This window comes from Eucyclogobius newberryi, unplaced genomic scaffold (assembly GCF_026437365.1).
Source record: "Eucyclogobius newberryi isolate DKJ021-1_F unplaced genomic scaffold, fEucNew1.0.hap1 SCAF_8, whole genome shotgun sequence".
Taxonomy (NCBI): domain Eukaryota; kingdom Metazoa; phylum Chordata; class Actinopteri; order Gobiiformes; family Gobiidae; genus Eucyclogobius; species Eucyclogobius newberryi.
Window position 1 is genome coordinate 40,296,132 of NW_027316500.1, and position 20,411 is coordinate 40,316,542.

At 46.6% G+C, this 20,411-nt stretch overlaps 1 protein-coding gene across 1 annotated transcript in view; it reads right to left on the minus strand.

Annotated features, from left to right (window-relative positions):
- kif20ba (kinesin family member 20Ba) overlaps window positions 1-20,411 on the minus strand; it is a 127,514-nt gene that overhangs the window by 102,062 nt on the left and 5,041 nt on the right. The window contains exons 4-5 of the mRNA XM_072436357.1: window positions 15,184-15,322; window positions 10,973-11,157 (exon numbers count right to left, since the gene is read on the minus strand). Of these exons, the coding sequence (XP_072292458.1) occupies window positions 10,973-11,157; window positions 15,184-15,322 (324 nt within the window). The remainder of the gene's footprint in view (window positions 1-10,972; window positions 11,158-15,183; window positions 15,323-20,411) is intronic.

The window sequence follows — 20,411 nt, forward strand, 5'->3', positions numbered from 1 at the left end:
TGACAGGGCCGCTCCTGACAGGGCCACTCCTGACAGGGCCACTCCTGAAGACCTTCTCTGACTCTGTGGTGCATCAGCTCCTGTAGGTGTGGTCATCACAGAGAGGGAGAGGAAGAAGCTGGACAAAGCTCCGTCCTGGACTGTCCTCTGGACTCGGTGCAGGAGGTGGGGGACAGAAGGGTCCTGGCTAAACTCACATCTATGCTGGACCATGAGTGTCACCCCCTGCAGGACACTCTGTCCCCTGCAGGACAATCTGTCCACTCTGGAGAGCAGCTTCAGTGAGAGACTGATCCACCCTCGCTGTGTGAAGGAGAGGTTCCGTAGGTCTTTCCTTCTGCTGCTGTCAGACTTTATAACAAACACTGTTAGTCCTGAACACTCGCAATACTGACCTAACCATGTGCAATTCTGTCATATGTGCAATTACTGTCGTGATTCATGTGCAATCCATGTGCCGTCGTGACACATATTCATGTGCAATTACTGTCGTGATCACATGACATGGTATTTATTTATTATTTATATTTATCTTTATTATTTCCCCTTGTTGGGAAATGGGAGGTTTTGTCTATGGGAGGTTTTATTTATAGGAGATCTTCTACTGAAAGTGTTTTTCAGACTTCCTATAAGTGATCTGTTCTTCTGTATCTACCTCTGTATCTACCTGCGTTGCAACAATGAAATTTCCCCATGTGGGACAATAAAGGAATATATTATCTTAATAGAAGGTTTACAAATACATTTAAATACATGATCGTGCTATATCAATGGAAAATATTGATTGTTAGTCACTTTTGTGTTTTGCTATGCAATTATGAAATTGCTATAAATTTTGAAAAATTAACGGATTGTTTTGCAGCACTGCTATTAGAGCTGGGTTTCGATTCAAATTTCAAGAATCGATTCGATTCCGATGTTTACGTTTCAAAATCGTTTTTTTCCGATTTTCTCAGATTCCATCCGATTCGATCCGGGGGTTAAAGGTGCCATAACATGCTTTTTTTCACGTTTCGTAGTCTATCCTAAGTGTATAATTGATAATAATAAGTGTTGTGCAACACCCTTAACATAATAGTTCAGAAATATCACCCAGACCTTGGACCCCCTCACCAACCTGGAAATGCAGACGGCTTGGTTTGATATTCGCCCCCACCCTTGTGAAGAGCCATCTGGCTCCCCCGCCCAACCCGTGACGTAGTCTCAGAGCGTGTGTGCCCCGCCCAACCCGTGACGTAGTCTCAGAGCGCGTGTGTGCCCCGTGGCGCTCTGAGAGTGAGTGAGAAAGAGTCTACTTTGAGACTGGATAAAAACGTGTTGATTCTACAGCGTGCGCAGAGCAGATCTAATTTATATATATATATATACATATATACATACATACACATGATATGGGACCTTTAATGCCGAGATGGTTGAATCCCCTGATGCAGCAGAGCCAGATACTGGAGCAGTCGTGAACGCAAATACGAGCCGATTCGACACAATTCGATTCAAAATTCGATCGGTGATCAGAATGATCATTGTGGAATGATCAGGATTTATTAGCAGAAAACAAATGTAAGATAATACAAGACAATCCCCATACATAATGAATCAAATACAAAAACTAAACAAAGCTGTAATAGTAAGCCTGGATGCTGAAAAAGTTTTTGATTCTGTTAGCTTTATTTAAAGTACTAAACTAATTCTAAATAGACAAACACTGGGGCACTGACTCTGGAAAGAGGGGTTAAACAAGGCTATGCATGGTCTCCCCTCCTGTTTGCTTTGTACTTGGAACCATTGGACAAATTTAGTAGACAATCAAATACAAGTCAGGTGTTAAAATCGATAGGATGGGACATACAACTGCGTGCTATATGTAGATGATGTTCTATTATATTTGACCAAACCAGAACCAACCGAACCAGTTGCATTTTCTCATTTTTTTGAATCTCATTCTGACGATCTGGTTTGACCTTTAGAAAGACTGATTCATTTAAGTGGCAAATGGAACCTCTTAGATATCTGGGTGTGGTACTCCATAGAGACCCATCAAAAAATCTTTATTAGGCTAGGCAAAATAATATGTCTTTGCCGTAACCCGACCGACCCGGTATGAAACTAGCCGACATAGCTGAAATATCAGCATTTTGTTGAAAAAACATGAAAATCTTTTATTTTGTAATTATTTTGCCAACTCACCGACCAGTCTTTCCTAAACTGCCATGTTGAATATTTTTATCACGCGATTAAACCGGTCTTTCATCTCAAAGGACTGATGACGCACCGCATGAGCGTCTTCATTTTCCATCCTCCACATGAGTCTACAATAAAACAGAACGTGCATAGGAGTCGTTATATTGCTTTTTACAAGTTGCTTTGCCCTTGTTGGCGCCACTGACATGTCAGACTCAAAAAATGACAAAATTTGGATCTTTTTTTTTTGCCTTCAAAGTAAAAAAAATAAGAATGTGCCTACTGACCGACCCACTTGAAAAATGTTGACTCGGGTTACAGCAAACAGACAATTTATTTGGGGTAGCCTTACTATAGAAAATATATTTAAAAATTAAATGCAGGAGAGGGTAACTTTATTTTGACATGCAAGGACTGGGAAATAGTATTTACATCTCAATGAAGGACCACACAATCTGGATGGAATTCTATTGGAAAAATGTGTTACGTTTCTTCATGACACCATGTCATTCACAGTGTAATTGTAACTGTTGGAGAAACTATGGCGGCAAATCACTACAATGTGTTTTGGGCAATCCCTTTAAGAAATGTTGGACTGAGATCAATAAAGTGCTACAAACTGCTTTTGACATCACCACCCCACTTGATTTCAGAACTATGTACTTGGCCTCAAAACTTCGACCATGGACACAATCAGTGGATACTTTTAGAATATACGGTACACCTGGCAGCAAAGAAAATTATGTTAAAACCGAGCCAACGATCAAGGACATGACCGACATGGACTAAATGGAACATTTTTTGTATTCTTTATTTTATTTGCCATGTTCTCTGGTCCTTTTTAATTTTATGTTTTTCTATTTTGTGTTTAAAAATGGTTTACAAGCTGCATTTCTTAAAAGAAAAAAGAATGTCAAGTTATGTTTCCAGTGTACTGGAAGTCTGTTCATGTGACGTCTGTACTTCACTTTCACATGCACAGTGAGAAATGTAAAGGTCTGAATACTTTCCGTAGCCACAGTTTCACTGCAGCCATTGGCTAAAATCAAAAAAGTTCATTTTATTTCTACAGCACCCCATATTGACAGAATATTTAGCAAATTCATTAAATAAGTGAAACTGAAATATCAGATGGTCATAAGTAATCAGAGCCTTTATTTAGCTCCATTTCTCCTGATCCTCAAAGAAATGGTTCTACTCCTTCATTGGAGTCCAGCAGTGTTTAAAGGAATAACAGAAGATTTGATAAGATATTCATTTATTGTCCACACATGGGGAAATTTCATTGTTGCAACGCAGGTAGATAAAGAGGAAAAGGACAGATCACTTATAGGAAGTTTAAAAAACACTCTTAATAGAAGAACTCTTATAAACAAAACTCTTATAAACAAAAACTCCTATAGACAAAACCTCATTTCTTAATAAGGAATGGAAGGAAAAAATAAAGATAAAATAAAATAAAAACAAAGATAATACTAATAATAATAGTAAAATAAACACTCTATTTACATCAGTTGTATGCACCTGAATGTGACATTATTGCATGTGAGTATGACAGTAATTGTACATAAATATGACGCCGGTATTGCACATAAATATGGCAGTATTGCACATAAATATGGCAGTATTGCACATAAATATGACAGTATTGCACATAAATATGACAGTATTGCACATAAATATGACAGTATTGCACATGGGTATGACAGTGTTTGTTGTAGAGTGTGACAGCAGTAGAAGGACAGACTGTGAAACGTCTCCTTCACACAGCGAGAGTGGATCAGTCACTGAAGCTGCTCTCCAGAGTGGACAGAGTGTCCTGCAGGGGACAGAGTGTCCTGCAGGGGACAGAGTGTCCTGCAGGGGACAGAGTGTCCTGCAGGGGAGTGTTGCGGTGCGCAATCTCGGTCTTATTTCCTGGTGGCGTGGACAGCAGAGTAGTTCTCCCACATGTCAATCATTCCCTGCGTGCTACTGCACACCTGCAGCCTGGTTCCCATAGCAGCAGGTTTCCCTGGCTGCACATGTGTGGTTGATATGTCGGTGTGTTTAGTGAGTTCCTTCAGTTACAGGACAAACATGACACAGAGAAAGACTCGAGCTCAGAAGAGACAGAAATCTGAGGAGACGAGAGATGATGCGATCGAGCTAATAAACAAACACACGTGTAGCAGCTGTTACTGCTCACGCACCAGGTCTGAGGGGAGGCGGTGGGTGAGTGTGGTGAGAGTGCGCATTTATAAAAAAAAAAGGACTAACAGACAAGTTCTCAAATCGGCGAAAAATCCTCTATTATTCCTTTAATTAAACTGATTGGACATGACAGGCACACAGCGGTCTATATAAGACCTACAGCTCAGAGCAGGTGAGTGCAAATGAGACTCATGAGGTCCAAGGAACTGCCCGAGGAACTCAGACAGCATTATGGCAAGGGACTGCTCTGGCCAAGGTTACAAAAGAATTTCTGCAGGACTCAAGGTTCCGAACTTTTTATTTTAGCAAATGGCTGCATTGAAATAAAGAGTGAACGCTTTAAAAGTCTGAGGAGTAGGAATGTAACAATAAGTGACATCACAACATCAAAGACTGCATTTCATTGCTTTATCGGTTGGAAGAGTTCTAGTAGACCTAAATTATTATTAGGCCCAATTTGTTTGAATTGAGATTGTTTATTCTTTTCTTATATTCGTTGGGGGCAGTGCATGTTAATGAACATGACACACGTGCTGTAAACATGGGCTCATTTGCATCCATAGTTCCACATTCATGCTCAAACACACCCTTTCATACACGTACTATGTACTAATAATAAATCATTTTACTTGACCAGGGTGAAACCTACACAAACACGGGAAGAACATGCAAACTCCACACACAAAGGCCCCACGCCGCCCGGGGGTCCAACCTTCTTGCTGTGAAGTTGACCAGTTGTAATGGGCTTGTATGGGCAACACCAGAAAGAAGAAGACATGAATGAGTTAGCTGGAGATATTGAACACTTATTACCTTTTCACCTACAAATATTCATATTTACTGGTATTCTAGTCTCGTCAGTGTACTTTGGGTATGGGTATTTGAACATCCTGTGGATTTTTAAGTTCTCCCACTTAGATATTATTTTAAAATAAGTTGTGTTGGATTGATTAAATATGTTATCTATACTAATGTAATAATGCAGTATACTTTGGCTGTGTAACCTTTTGTCCTCTTCAACTTTGCTCTAGAGACAGGGGCGTGCTGCTTCCAACCAGGGGAGGAGGGGCCAAAGGGGAATTCTGCTTAAAAGGGAATGCCTAATGTGTGAGTGTAAGTTTCTACAAACGTCAGATTCTGCTGAGAAAGGAGCAGGTATTTTCCTGTCCAAATAAGGCACAAGGGGCTCGAGATGGAGATAAGCAGAAATATCTCTGCTGACGGTCTGCAACATCCATCCCCTTAGAGCAGTTCAGACCATATATGTGTTGAGGAGGTTCTTAATAAAAAGGGGGAAATGGACAGCGGGCGTCAGAGGGTGGGTCAGTTGAGACTGGAACGGACTCGTTTGTAACTGACGCTTTTTCCTCTGATCCATTCTCTCTCCGGATGATCAAACTTATTGTTTCTTTGTCTCTTCTTCTCTCTGTGTGCATTAATGATTGGGTTTGTGCAGATTTAAACCCATCATGTTGTACGTTATTGCTTTATTGTAACACCTGCCAATCCACAAGAATTGTAGCTCTCAAAGACCTGTTAGTCTGCCTTTCTAAAGTCCACCTCTGCTCCACTTATTGGTGCCACTCATTAAGTTAGCTGCATAAAGACCCCTGTCCACCCCACAACCAGTCAGACTCCTCCCACTACCATGGAAAAGACTAACGAGCTGTCAGAAGAAACCACAGACTAAACTGTAGACCTCCACAAGGCTGGAGAGGGCTACGGGGCAATGGCAAGAACTTTTTGAAGAAAGATCAACTGTTGGAGCAATTGTTAGAAAAAGGCTAAAAATAACTGTCAATCTCCCTGGGACTGGAGCTCCATGCAAGAGCTCACCTCGTGGGGTCTCAATGATGAAGAAAGCGGTGAGGAATCAGCCCAGAAGTACATGAGGAGCTGGTCAATGACCTGAAGAGAGCTGAGACCACAGTTTCAAAGGTTCCTATCGATAACACACTGCACAGAAGGTTCCCCTGCTTAAGTCAGCACATGTCCAGACCTGTCTGAAGCTTTGGGGGAGGAAACATCACGCTTTGGGGGAGGAAACATCACGCTTTGTGGGAGGAAACATTACGCTTTGTGGGAGGAAACGTCACGCTTTGTGGGAGGAAACGTCACCATTTGTGGGAGGAAACGTCACGCTTTGGGGGACGAAACGTCACGCTTTGTGGGAGGAAACGTCACCATTTGTGGGAGGAAACGTCACGCTTTGGGGGACGAAACGTCACGCTTTGGGGACGAAACATCACGCTTTGGGGACGAAACATCGCGCTTTGGGGGAGGAAACGTCACGCTTTGGGGAGGAAACATCACGCTTTGGGGGAGGAAACATCACGCTTTGGGGGAGGAAACGTCACGCTTTGGGGGAGGAAACATCACGCTTTGGGGGTGGAAACATCACGCTTTGGGGGAGGAAACGTCACGCTTTGGGGAGGAAACGTCACGCTTTGGGGGAGGAAACGTCACGCTTTGGGGAGGAAACATCACGCTTTGGGGGAGGAAACGTCACGCTTTGGGGACGAAACATCACGCTTTGGGGGAGGAAACGTCACGCTTTGGGGGAGGAAACGTCACGCTTTGGGGGAGGAAACATCACGCTTTGGGGGAGGAAACGTCACGCTTTGGGGGAGGAAACGTCACGCTTTGGGGGAGGAAACGTCACGCTTTGGGGGTGGAAACGTCACGCTTTGGGGGAGGAAACGTCACGCTTTGGGGGAGGAAACGTCACGCTTTGGGGGAGGAAACATCACGCTTTGGGGGAGGAAACATCACGCTTTGGGGGAGGAAACGTCACGCTTTGGGGAGGAAACATCACGCTTTGGGGGTGGAAACATCACGCTTTGGGGGAGGAAACATCACGCTTTGGGGGAGGAAACATCACGCTTTGGGGACGAAACATCACGCTTTGGGGGAGGAAACATCACGCTTTGGGGAGGGAAACATCACGCTTTGGGGAGGGAAACATCACGCTTTGGGGGAGGAAACATCACGCTTTGGGGGAGGAAACGTCACGCTTTGGGGACGAAACATCACGCTTTGGGGGAGGAAACGTCACGCTTTGTGGGAGGAAACATTACGCTTTGTGGGAGGAAACGTCACGCTTTGTGGGAGGAAACGTCACCATTTGTGGGAGGAAACGTCACGCTTTGGGGGACGAAACGTCACGCTTTGTGGGAGGAAACGTCACCATTTGTGGGAGGAAACGTCACGCTTTGGGGGACGAAACGTCACGCTTTGGGGACGAAACATCACGCTTTGGGGACGAAACATCGCGCTTTGGGGGAGGAAACGTCACGCTTTGGGGAGGAAACGTCACGCTTTGGGGGAGGAAACATCACGCTTTGGGGGAGGAAACGTCACGCTTTGGGGAGGAAACATCACGCTTTGGGGGTGGAAACATCACGCTTTGGGGGAGGAAACGTCACGCTTTGGGGAGGAAACATCACGCTTTGGGGGAGGAAACGTCACGCTTTGGGGACGAAACATCACGCTTTGGGGACGAAACATCACGCTTTGGGGGAGGAAACGTCACGCTTTGGGGGAGGAAACGTCACGCTTTGGGGGAGGAAACATCACGCTTTGGGGGAGGAAACGTCACGCTTTGGGGGAGGAAACGTCACGCTTTGGGGGAGGAAACGTCACGCTTTGGGGGTGGAAACGTCACGCTTTGGGGGAGGAAACGTCACGCTTTGGGGGAGGAAACGTCACGCTTTGGGGGAGGAAACGTCACGCTTTGGGGGAGGAAACGTCACGCTTTGGGGGAGGAAACATCACGCTTTGGGGGAGGAAACATCACGCTTTGGGGGAGGAAACGTCACGCTTTGGGGAGGAAACATCACGCTTTGGGGGTGGAAACATCACGCTTTGGGGGAGGAAACATCACGCTTTGGGGGAGGAAACATCACGCTTTGGGGACGAAACATCACGCTTTGGGGGAGGAAACATCACGCTTTGGGGAGGGAAACATCACGCTTTGGGGAGGGAAACATCACGCTTTGGGGGAGGAAACATCACGCTTTGGGGGAGGAAACGTCACGCTTTGGGGACGAAACATCACGCTTTGGGGGAGGAAACGTCACGCTTTGGGGAGGGAAACATCACGCTTTGGGGGAGGAAACATCACGCTTTGGGGGAGGAAACGTCACGCTTTGGGGGAGGAAACGTCACGCTTTGGGGGAGGAAACGTCACGCTTTGGGGGAGGAAACGTCACGCTTTGGGGGAGGAAACGTCACGCTTTGGGGGAGGAAACGTCACGCTTTGGGGGAGGAAACGTCACGCTTTGGGGGAGGAAACGTCACGCTTTGGGGGAGGAAACGTCACGCTTTGGGGGAGGAAACGTCACGCTTTGTGGGAGGAAACATTACGCTTTGTGGGAGGAAACGTCACGCTTTGTGGGAGGAAACGTCACCATTTGTGGGAGGAAACGTCACGCTTTGGGGGACGAAACGTCACGCTTTGGGGACGAAACATCACGCTTTGGGGGAGGAAACGTCACGCTTTGGGGGAGGAAACGTCACGCTTTGGGGGAGGAAACGTCACGCTTTGGGGGAGGAAACGTCACGCTTTGGGGGAGGAAACGTCACGCTTTGGGGGAGGAAACGTCACGCTTTGGGGGAGGAAACGTCACGCTTTGGGGGAGGAAACGTCACGCTTTGGGGGAGGAAACGTCACGCTTTGGGGGAGGAAACGTCACGCTTTGGGGGAGGAAACGTCACGCTTTGGGGGTGGAAACGTCACGCTTTGGGGGAGGAAACGTCACGCTTTGGGGGAGGAAACGTCACGCTTTGGGGGAGGAAACGTCACGCTTTGTGGGAGGAAACGTCACGCTTTGTGGGAGGAAACGTCACGCTTTGTGGGAGGAAACGTCACGCTTTGTGGGAGGAAACGTCACGCTTTGGGGGACGAAACGTCACGCTTTGGGGGACGAAACGTCACGCTTTGGGGGACGAAACATCACGCTTTGGGGGACGAAACATCACGCTTTGGGGGAGGAAACATCACGCTTTGGGGGAGGAAACATCACGCTTTGGGGGAGGAAACATCACGCTTTGGGGGAGGAAACATCACGCTTTGGGGGAGGAAACATCACGCTTTGGGGGACGAAACATTACGCTTTGTGGGAGGAAACATCACGCTTTGTGGGAGGAAACATCACGCTTTGTGGGAGGAAACGTCACGCTTTGTGGGAGGAAACGTCACGCTTTGTGGGAGGAAACGTCACGCTTTGTGGGAGGAAACATCACGCTTTGTGGGAGGAAACGTCACGCTTTGTGGGAGGAAACGTCACGCTTTGTGGGAGGAAACGTCACGCTTTGTGGGAGGAAACGTCACGCTTTGTGGGAGGAAACGTCACGCTTTGGGGGAGGAAACATCACGCTTTGGGGGAGGAAACATCACGCTTTGGGGGAGGAAACGTCACGCTTTGGGGGAGGAAACGTCACGCTTTGGGGGTGGAAACGTCACGCTTTGGGGGAGGAAACGTCACGCTTTGGGGGAGGAAACATCAGGCTTTGGGGGAGGAAACGTCACGCTTTGGGGGAGGAAACGTCACGCTTTGGGGGAGGAAACGTCACGCTTTGGGGGAGGAAACATCACGCTTTGGGGGAGGAAACATTACGCTTTGTGGGAGGAAACGTCACGCTTTGTGGGAGGAAACGTCACGCTTTGTGGGAGGAAACGTCACGCTTTGTGGGAGGAAACGTCACGCTTTGTGGGAGGAAACGTCACGCTTTGGGGGAGGAAACATCACGCTTTGGGGGAGGAAACATCACGCTTTGGGGGAGGAAACATCACGCTTTGGGGGAGGAAACATCACGCTTTGGGGGTGGAAACATCACGCTTTGGGGGAGGAAACGTCACGCTTTGGGGGAGGAAACGTCACGCTTTGGGAGAGGAAACGTCACGCTTTGGGGGAGGAAACGTCACGCTTTGGGGGAGGAAACGTCACGCTTTGGGGGAGGAAACGTCACGCTTTGGGGGAGGAAACGTCACGCTTTGGGGGAGGAAACGTCACGCTTTGGGGGAGGAAACGTCACGCTTTGGGGGTGGAAACGTCACGCTTTGGGGGAGGAAACGTCACGCTTTGGGGGAGGAAACGTCACGCTTTGGGGGAGGAAACGTCACGCTTTGGGGGAGGAAACATCACGCTTTGGGGGAGGAAACATCACGCTTTGTGGGAGGAAACATCACGCTTTGTGGGAGGAAACATCACGCTTTGGGGGTGGAAACATCACGCTTTGGGGGAGGAAACGTCACGCTTTGGGGAGGAAACATCATGCTTTGGGGGAGGAAACATCACGCTTTGGGGGAGGAAACATCACGCTTTGGGGGTGGAAACATCACGCTTTGGGGGAGGAAACGTCACGCTTTGGGGGAGGAAACGTCACGCCTTGGGGGTGCTTTTCTATTATAAAGCTAACTAAAACTCACTCACAATCACACACAGTTTTTCAGGGCAATAACGAGGTGACGCAATGGGTTTCTTTAAATGTAACGCTACCCAACACAGGTGACAAATCATTGTTTTGACTATCCAACCATTCTTTTCTTCCATTTGTCAGTGAAGACAGAAGATAATATGGGTAATGTGGAGCTCACCTCTCCGTCTTGTTTGAAGAGGTTTCTCTTGAGCAGGATCTGCTCCACCTGCTGTTCCTTGGTGAGTCTGGAGAACTCTCTGCAGCGGTGTGGTTTGAGGGAGATGTCGCCGTAAATGTGCTCCTCTATGCTGTTAAAGATGGTGCTCAGAGCCCGGGGCAGGAGGCCGGGATCGGCTTCTGGCCCTGGAGGAAACACAGACAAAGGTTACACAGTCTTTGTCCAGGTTTGAAAGGCCGAGACTGTGGCTCCTGTAGGAGCCTTCAAACAAACATGTTCACGTGGACATAGGGATGTGTACCGCTCCGCAGGACCGGATCCGGACTTGGAAAAAACATTTCGGTTCAGGTCCAAAAAAAACGAAACCCCGGTGATTCGGTTCTGGACTCATAACTAATCGAACACTCACATACTATATCCTTTCTAGAATCTAGACCATCCTAAACCTTGCATAGATCGCAAAATTCGCGCTGGAGAAGACGTAAACACTGACATCGCTGTCAATGACGCACCTGGAGCATCAGCGATGTTCGCGCAGCAGAAGTTGGAGCCGGCGAAATGAGTTTAAAGACGCGAAAGACCGAACACTGAGGCGGCTGTAAGATCACTGACTTTATTTGAACCGTTTTAAGCCTCCGTGTGCGTCGCCGCTTGTGCCGCTCCGTGTGTTAGTTTAAGACCCTTGTTAAAGGAGCGGGTTGTGCTTTGGTTTGGGTGTAAATAACAACTTGTAATGCATGGATCTATTATATCATCAATATGTAATGACCTGCACTCCACACAATAACTGCATTAACAACAGTGTGAAAGGAACATTTAACCAGATCATGCTTCACATTAGGGTCGCTACAATATGAATGAAATAACTGTTCTCTCTCTCTCTCTCTGCTATTAAACACGCGGTGCGTAGCAGCTCAACGTGCCCAGCGCAAAACAGCTAAAAACTAGCAAGACTCATCCAGACCGCAGCGGCATTTCTAAAGGTGTTGCCCGCGGGAGAGGCAGCAGGCTGGTGTGGGCTTGCTTATAGCCTCACAGCTCCGCCGCCATGTGTTGGAGTTCACCCCAGTGAACGAGAGGGTCGCAGTTGGATTGAGGACAGGTCTCTCAGAGTTTGGTCGGCTTACGGGCCGATGGAAGGAATACTTTGAGGACCTCCTTAATTCCACTGTCACGTCTTCTGAAGAGGAAGCAGAGACTGGGGACTCAGAGGCTGACTCGTCAATCACCCAAACTCAAGTCACTGACGTTGTTGGCAAACTCGTCTGTCGCTCTGGGGTGGATGAGTACCTTAAGTCTCTGGATGTTGGTCAGGGACAGTACATCTGGACTGGCAGACTGGGGTGGTGGTAACTCTGTTCAAGAAGGGGGACCGGAGGGTGTGTTCCAACTACAGAGGGATCAAACTCCTCAGCCTCTCCGATAAGGTCTATTCCAGTGTACTGGAGAAGAGATTCCAACCGATAGTCAAACTTCGGATTCAGGAGGAGCAGAGTGGTTTTGGTCAACCCATCTCCATCGTTCGAGGGTTCATGAGAGTTTGCCCAACCAGTCCACATGCGTTTTGTGGATCTGGAGGTTTTTGACCGTGTCCCTCGGGGTGTCCTTTGGGGGGTGCTCCGGGACTACGGGGTCCGGGGCCCTTTGCTCAGGGTTGTCCAGTCCCTGTTTGACCGGATCAGGAGCTGTGTTCGCATTTCCACCAGTGCATGTTGGACTCCTCAGGGCTGCCCTTTGACAGAATTTCTAGGCGCAGTCAGGGGTGGGAGGGTGTGGTCAGGGGTGGGAGGGTGTCCGGTTTGGGGACCACAGGATCTCATCTCTGCTGTTTGCAGACGATGTTGTCCTGATGGCTCCATCAAACCCGGACCTGCAGCTGCACTGGGACGGTTTAAGCCGAGTGTGAAACGTCTGGGATGAGAATCATCACCTCCAAATCAGAGGCCATGGTTATCAAAAGGAAAAAGTTGGCTTGCCCTCTCCAGGAAGGTGGGAAGTCCTTTAAGTATCTCGGGCTCTTGTTCACGAGTGAGGGAAAGATAAAATGTGACATTGACAGGCGGATGTTTTTGTCCATTTAGTCAAGTGATGCGGTTGCTGCATCATCTTGGCCCTTACGGTTTGCAGATCGTCCGCATTATATGAAACATGCTGCTCAACTTCGTCCATTTGGCTCTGGTTATTCCCCCTGCTTTCAGCTCAGCGGCTACTGCAGCAGGCCAGGCCCATGGCAGCTATCACCTCGGCTCTAAAACTTTCACATATCACATCATGAGCAATAACAGATTGTTATATTCTGTCCCCCTTCCGATGCAAAGGAATCACGGGATTCACTGCGATTCTCCGCCTCAGGTTTGCTAGCCATGTTATCCACCGCTCTCACAGTAAGATAAGATAAGATATTCGTTTATTGTCCACACATGGGGAAATTTAATTGTTGCAACGCAGGTTGATACAGAGGAAAAGGACAGATAACTTACAGGAAGTTTAAAAAACACTCTTAATAGAAGAACTCTCAAAAACTCCTATAGACAGAACTTTTCATTTCTTAATAAGGAATGGAGGGGAAAAAATAGATAAAAGTAAAATGAAAATAAAAAAACGGCTAGCGTAAGACAAATACTAATAATAATGGTAAAATAAACTTTATTTTCATTAGTTGTATGCACATGAATGTGACATTATTATTGCATGTGAGTATGACAGTAATTGCACATGAATATGACAGTATTGCACATGGGTATGACAGTGTTTGTTGTAGAGTGTGACAGCAGTAGAAGGACAGACTGTGAAACGTCTCCTTCTCACAGCGAGGGTGGATCAGTCACTGAAGCTGCTCTCCAGAGTGGACAGAGTGTCCTGCAGGGGACAGAGTGTCCTGCAGGGGACAGAGTGTCCTGCAGGGGGTGACACTCATGGTCCAGCATAGATGTGAGTTTAGCCAGGACCCTTCTGTCCCCCACCTCCTGCACCGAGTCCAGAGGACAGTCCAGGACGGAGCTTTGTCCAGCTTCTTCCTCTCCCTCTGTGATGACCACACCTACAGGAGCTGATGCACCACAGAGGAGGAGAAGGTCTTCAGGAGTGGCCCTGTCAGGAGCGGCCCTGTCAGGAGTGGCCCTGTCAGGAGCGGCCCTGTCAGGAGTGGCCCTGTCAGGAGCGGCCCTGTCAGGAGCGGCCCTGTCAGGAGCGGCCCTGTCACTCCAAAAGACCTGAGTCTCCTCAGGAGGTAGAGCCGACTCTGGCTCTTCCTGTACAGTGCAGTGTAGTGATTGAAGAAAGAGACGTGAGTTTCGTTTGGTCTAGTCGTGTCTGAGACATCTAGATGCAGCCATGACACACTGTTAATGAAATTGTGGAACTTGAGTAGAATATGTCTTGAATGCTGGTTTGGAGCCAGTTGGGGAGCCAGGGAGCGATGTACACAATCAATCTTTATTTTCCCCGCTTTTGTTGGAAGTTTGAGATATTCCGGGATCCAGGTCTCCATAAACTTGACCACAAATGTCCCCTCAGGGCTGGCCCTGATGAGGGTTCTGCTTGCTTAGCTGTGCCATTGCTAGCTTGTTTCTTTGTGCCATTTTTGTTCTTCGGTTTCATGCGCAAGAAATAAGTGTCCAGGCTCATTATATGTCTGCTCCCACTTGAAAATATCGGTTTCCCCAGGTAAACTCGTAATAAAGACTGATAATTAAACTGAATCGGCCGCAGCCCGATAGACACAACCAATCTAGGCAGCCATCATCCCGGAAGTCCAATTAAACATTTGAATATGTTGTTTTTGCGTTTTCAGCCCAACAAAAGGCAACAATGCTATGAGTTTAGCATTAATTACCCATTGAATGTAAAAGCTAGATTTGTCTTGAACATTTTTATCGCTCATCTGGGGAAACAGTGGTAAAGTTTATGAAATTGAAAATGCAAAATCTTAGAAATACAAACAGAAGACCCAGCAGCACAGAGAAACCGTGTCAGCATGAACAGGTTAGAAGAGCCACACACACAAAAAAAGGCTTTCTGGTGGCCAATCGCAATAACATGGTAAAGAACGACATCTCATGCTACAGTACAGGTAAAGCTACTTAAAGCTAAATCCCCCAAAATATTTTATATGTCATATTTCAGTTTATCAGTCCACCGTATCCAAAATAAAATAGATTACTGATAAAACACAAGATGTTTTAAAAGTGTTGGGGAAAAGTGAAACTGACCTAAGAAGGTGAAGGTTTTGCCAGCATTGGTGACTCCATAGGTGAAGACCAGAGAGTTTCCTCCAGTGAGAACATCTCGAACCAGATCCTTGACCGTGCCGTCATACAGCTGCTTCTGTGACGTGTTGGGGCCGTACACCTAAGGGCCATGACATAAAACCACGTGTGAGCACATTCATTTGTAAGGGAGCGCCCAGCCACCCGGGGGAGGAAACTCATTTCGACCGCTTGAATCCGCAATCTTTTCCTTTCGGTCATTACCCAAAGCTCATGACCATAGGTGAGGTCAGGAACGTAGATTGACCAGAAAATCGAGAGCTTTGGCTTTCGACCTTTGGCACTTCTATAACAGTCCGATGCAGCGACTGCATCACTGCAGCTGCTGTACCAATCCAACTGTCAACCTCACGTTCCATCCTTCCCTCAATCGTGAACAAGACGCCAAGATACAAGGGCCCCCCACCCACCTGGAGAAGGCAAGCCACTTTTTTTCTGGTCGAGAACCATGGCCTCGGATTTGGAGGTGCTGATTCTCATCCCAGCCGCTTCACAAGCAGTGGAGCTATAGAGCTCATGCACGTGACGTCACACGACCGCCCACAGGCTTGTTTCGCCATATTATCCGTCAGCTGATCGTGTTTACCACTACAAGCCAATTCAATACTGCCGTCTGTCTGCTTCGATTTACAACGAAACACGGTTTGAAGAGGCCCAAAACCTCATTAATGATATCGCACGCTTCACTATAATCAAAATGGTGAAGGTATGTGTGGCAGTTGGGTGCAGCAACCGGGAAGATAAAGGGAGAGATCTGAAGTTCTATTGGATACTAGAGAAACCCGGAAAGAAGAGCGCGATGGACATCTGCGATAAAACGTTTGAACTGGGAACCAAATGATCACCAAGTCATTTCATATCTGTTAAGTTACCATTTGTAGTTGAATTGAAATAGTTCAAAATTGGGACTTGTGAACCATGGGACGAGTGGGCTTGAATTGTAAATGTCCGGGGTACGAGATATTCGGAAGAGTCTGTGATTTAGGCATCAAATATGGAGTTGATTGATCGCAGCTTTTCTAAATATCAACCTCAGTGTAGCTCATCCAAGGGGTTTGTGGAATCTGAAAGCACTGGGGGCTCCATCATTTACGTTTGAGATCACTTTCCACGCTCTATCAGTCATAGGACAGTAACAAGTAGCGGACAATACGGCGGCACAGTATGCGATCATGTGGTTTTGTGACATCGGTGAATGAGCTCTATAAGCACCAGCCTGCGCCTCTGCCCGCGGGCAACACCAGAGAAGTGGAGCGTCCAGCCCCTCTCGAGGAGATGGTTCAAGAGCCCAAACTGTGCTGGAGGTGAGGTATCTAGTCGATACCACTCAACCTCCCGCACAAGCTCAGGCTCTTTCCCCCCCAGCAAGATGACATTCCATGTCCCCAGAGTTAGTTTCCGTGTCCGAGATCTGGTCGTCCACTCGTGGGGCCGCCCCGTGGGGAAAGACCCGGCCACTAGACGCACGCTGTCGAGCACCGACCCCAGGATGGGGCCCAGGTGACGCCAATCCAGGCGATGTAACTGGCCTTAGTGTTCCTCTATTCATATGGGGCTTCTGAACCGTTCTTGGTCTGACCCGTCACCTAGGACCTGTTTGCCTTGGGAGACTCTAAAAGGGGCTTAAAGCCCCCGACAATATAGCTCCTGGGATCATTCGGGCGCTTAAACCCTCCACAATGTTAAGGTGTCTTGATAAAAGTGATAAAATGTATTATTGAATAAATCTTAAATTACTTCATTATTTTTTACAGTTTGATTACTAATGCTACCGTCGTTATAAAAAGAATCCTGCAGCAGTTATCCAGTAGGAGGGGCCCTCCTCCAGTAGGAGGGGCTCCTACAGCAGGAGGGGCCTCCTACAGTACACTACTATAACCTCTACCATCAAATGTATGCAATTGTGGCATTGCTTTTGAAATTATCGTTTCATTTAGTATTATAATTAGTTCATTTGTGACGGACGGACAGACAGAGAGACAGACAGAGAGACAGACAGAGAGACAGACAGAGAGACAGACAGACAGACAGAGAGACAGACAGAGAGACAGACGGACAGACAGAGAGACAGACAGAGAGACAGACAGAGAGACAGACAGAGAGACAGACAGAGAGACAGACAGAGAGACAGACAGAGAGACAGACAGAGAGACAGACGGACAGACAGAGAGACAGACAGAGAGACAGACAGAGAGACAGACAGAGAGACAGACAGAGAGACAGACGGACAGACAGACAGAGAGACAGACAGAGAGACAGACGGACAGACAGAGAGACAGACAGAGAGACAGACAGAGAGACAGACAGACAGACAGAGAGACAGACAGAGAGACAGACAGACAGACAGACAGAGAGACAGACAGAGAGACAGACAGAGAGACACTGAACAAGCAAATTAAATCTGAAGGTGGAGAAGGGAGGTTTTCCGGTGACGTCATTTCCGGTGAGTGTGTCGCGTTTTCAGAGCTGTTCGTTCTTAGAGCCTTTTACCGATTAATCCACGAATTATACACACTATTTACGCATCATATACACGAAAGTGAACGTTTGATTTCTCCGCAAACAATCCGGAGCCTCAAGCCGCTCGCTTTTCAGTATTTCGTGGATTAAAAGGCCTCCTCACTTTCTAGCTCCAGCCTGAACTAGCCTAGCGTAGCCTAGCCGCTAGCGTCATGGCTGGATCTACCTTTACCTGTTTGAGCTGTCATATGTCGAGTCAGAACCCTGGCTCCTTCTCTGATGATAGGTGCCAGTCCAAGATCACATGTCCAAATATGAAAAACCAAAAAGGAGTTTTGTTCATAGTTATCTACCGACCTCCTGGTCCCTATTCAGAGTTTTTAACAGTTTTCTGACTTTATATCAAACTTAGTGCTAGCCTGGGATAAAATAGTTATAGCTGGAGACTTTAATATCCACGTGAACATGAGTGATGACTCTCTCAGTAATGCCTTCAGCGCCTTGTTAGACAGCATTGGTTTCACTCAGAATGTAAATAAACCGACTCACACTCACAAGAACACTCTGGATCTTGTCCTAACGTATGGAACAGAGATTAGTGACCTCATTGTCCTCCCTCAAAACTCTATATTGTCAGATCATTTCCTAATTACCTTTCAGTTTATTCTTAAAGATCATCCAGTCCCACAAAATAAAGTTATAATGAAAAGGACAATATCTGAAAAATCTATCTCAAAATTCAAAGAAATAATAGAGCCAATATTCAGTGACATGTCATGTGATCATGTCATGTGATCCTGCTGAGAACAGCTTTAGTCCCAGTTTAAGTGATCAATGTGTCGACTTGACCATGAATTCTCTGAAGTCTGCTCTTGACGTTGTCGCGCCGTTAAAACAGAAGGTCATAAGGCCAAAGCGCGCCTCCCCATGGTACAACCAAGAACTGCGTTCACATAAACAAAGAGTTAGAGGGATTATTTCGTCGCTCTCACACCGAAGAATCTCTAAAAGCATGGAAAAGTTGCCTGCTGTCCTATAAGCAGGCTCTGCGTAAGGCCCAAACCAGATATTATTCAAATCTAATAGAAGTCAACAAAAGTAACACTAAATTCCTTTTCAGCACTGTAGCTAGGCTAACAAACTGTCACAGTGCAGTAGAGCCCTCAATCCCAGCTACACTCAGCTCTGATGATTTCCTCCTATTTTTTAATAATAAAATAAAAACAATCAGAGATAAATTAGATGAAATTACCCCCGCTATTAGCCCTGAACTAGCCCAAGCTGTAAATCTAACGTCCCATATAAATCCACCTGTAAACTTAGAAAGGTTCACAGCTGTTGATCAAGCAGAGATAACTTCAGCCATTATGTCCTCTAAAAGCTCAACTTGTGTCCTAGACCCCATTCCAAGCTCCTCAAAGACATTCTTCCCCTAATTATAGACCCTATTCTTAATATAATAAATACTTCACTCGAAAGTGGCTATGTTCCACAGTCCTTCAAACATGCAGTCATTAAACCTCTTCTGAAAAAGCCTAATCTAGATCCCGACCTATTGGTAAACTACAGACCTATTTCAAATCTTCCCTTCGTCTCTAAAATCCTTGAAAAAGTTGTAGTAAAACAGCTTTGTCGCCACCTGCAGGACAATAACTTATTTGAAGTTTTCCAGTCAGGGTTCAGAGCCCACCACAGCACTGAAACTGCACTAGTTAAAGTCACAAATGATTTGTTATTAGCCGCTGACGATGGACTGGTCTCAATCCTGGTCCTGTTGGACCTCAGCGCAGCGTTTGACCATCGACCACAACATTCTACTGCAGAGGTTAGAATGTGATGTAGGTGTTGGAGGAACAGCCCTCAGCTGGTTTAAATCCTATCTATCTGATAGGTTCCAATTTGTTAATGTAAACCAGAGCTCCTCACCAAGCTCTAAAGTAATTTACGGTGTGACACAGGGGTCAGTACTCGGTCCAATTCTGTTTACTCTTTATATGCTGCCATTAGGCAACATTATCAGAAAGCATGACATTAACTTCCACTGCTATGCAGATGACACTCAGCTGTATTTATCAATGAAACCTGATCAGAGCGATCAAGTAGACAGACTTAGTACTTGTGTGAAGGAGATAAAAACCTGGATGACACTAAACTACCTGCTTCTTAACCCTGAAAAAACCGAGGTCATTGTGCTGGTCCTAAGCATCTACGAGACGCTCTATCTGAGCAGATAGTCACACTGGACAATGTCAGTGTAGCCTCCAGTTCTACTGTAAGAAACCTTGGAGTCTTATTTGACCAGGAGCTCTCATTTAAAGCTCATATAAATCAAGCTTGTAAAACAGACTATTTCCATTTGCACAACAAGAGCCAAAATCAGAAGAATCCTGCCTAAAAGTGATGCTGAAAAACTTATCCATGCATTTGTAACGACTAGATTAGACTACTGTAACTCCCTGCTTGCAGTGTGTCCTAAAAGCTCCATAAAAAGCTTTCAACTGGTTCAAAATGCAGCAGCAAGATTACTAACAGGAACAAAAAGAAGAGAGCACATTACGCCAGTGCTGGAGTCTCTTCACTGGCTCCCCGTCGAGTCTAGAATCAAATTTAAAATTCTACTCTTGACCTACAAAGCCATAAATGACATGGCCCCATCCTACCTCAAAGATGCTATAGAACCATATCATCCAAACAGAGCTCTTCACTCTCAG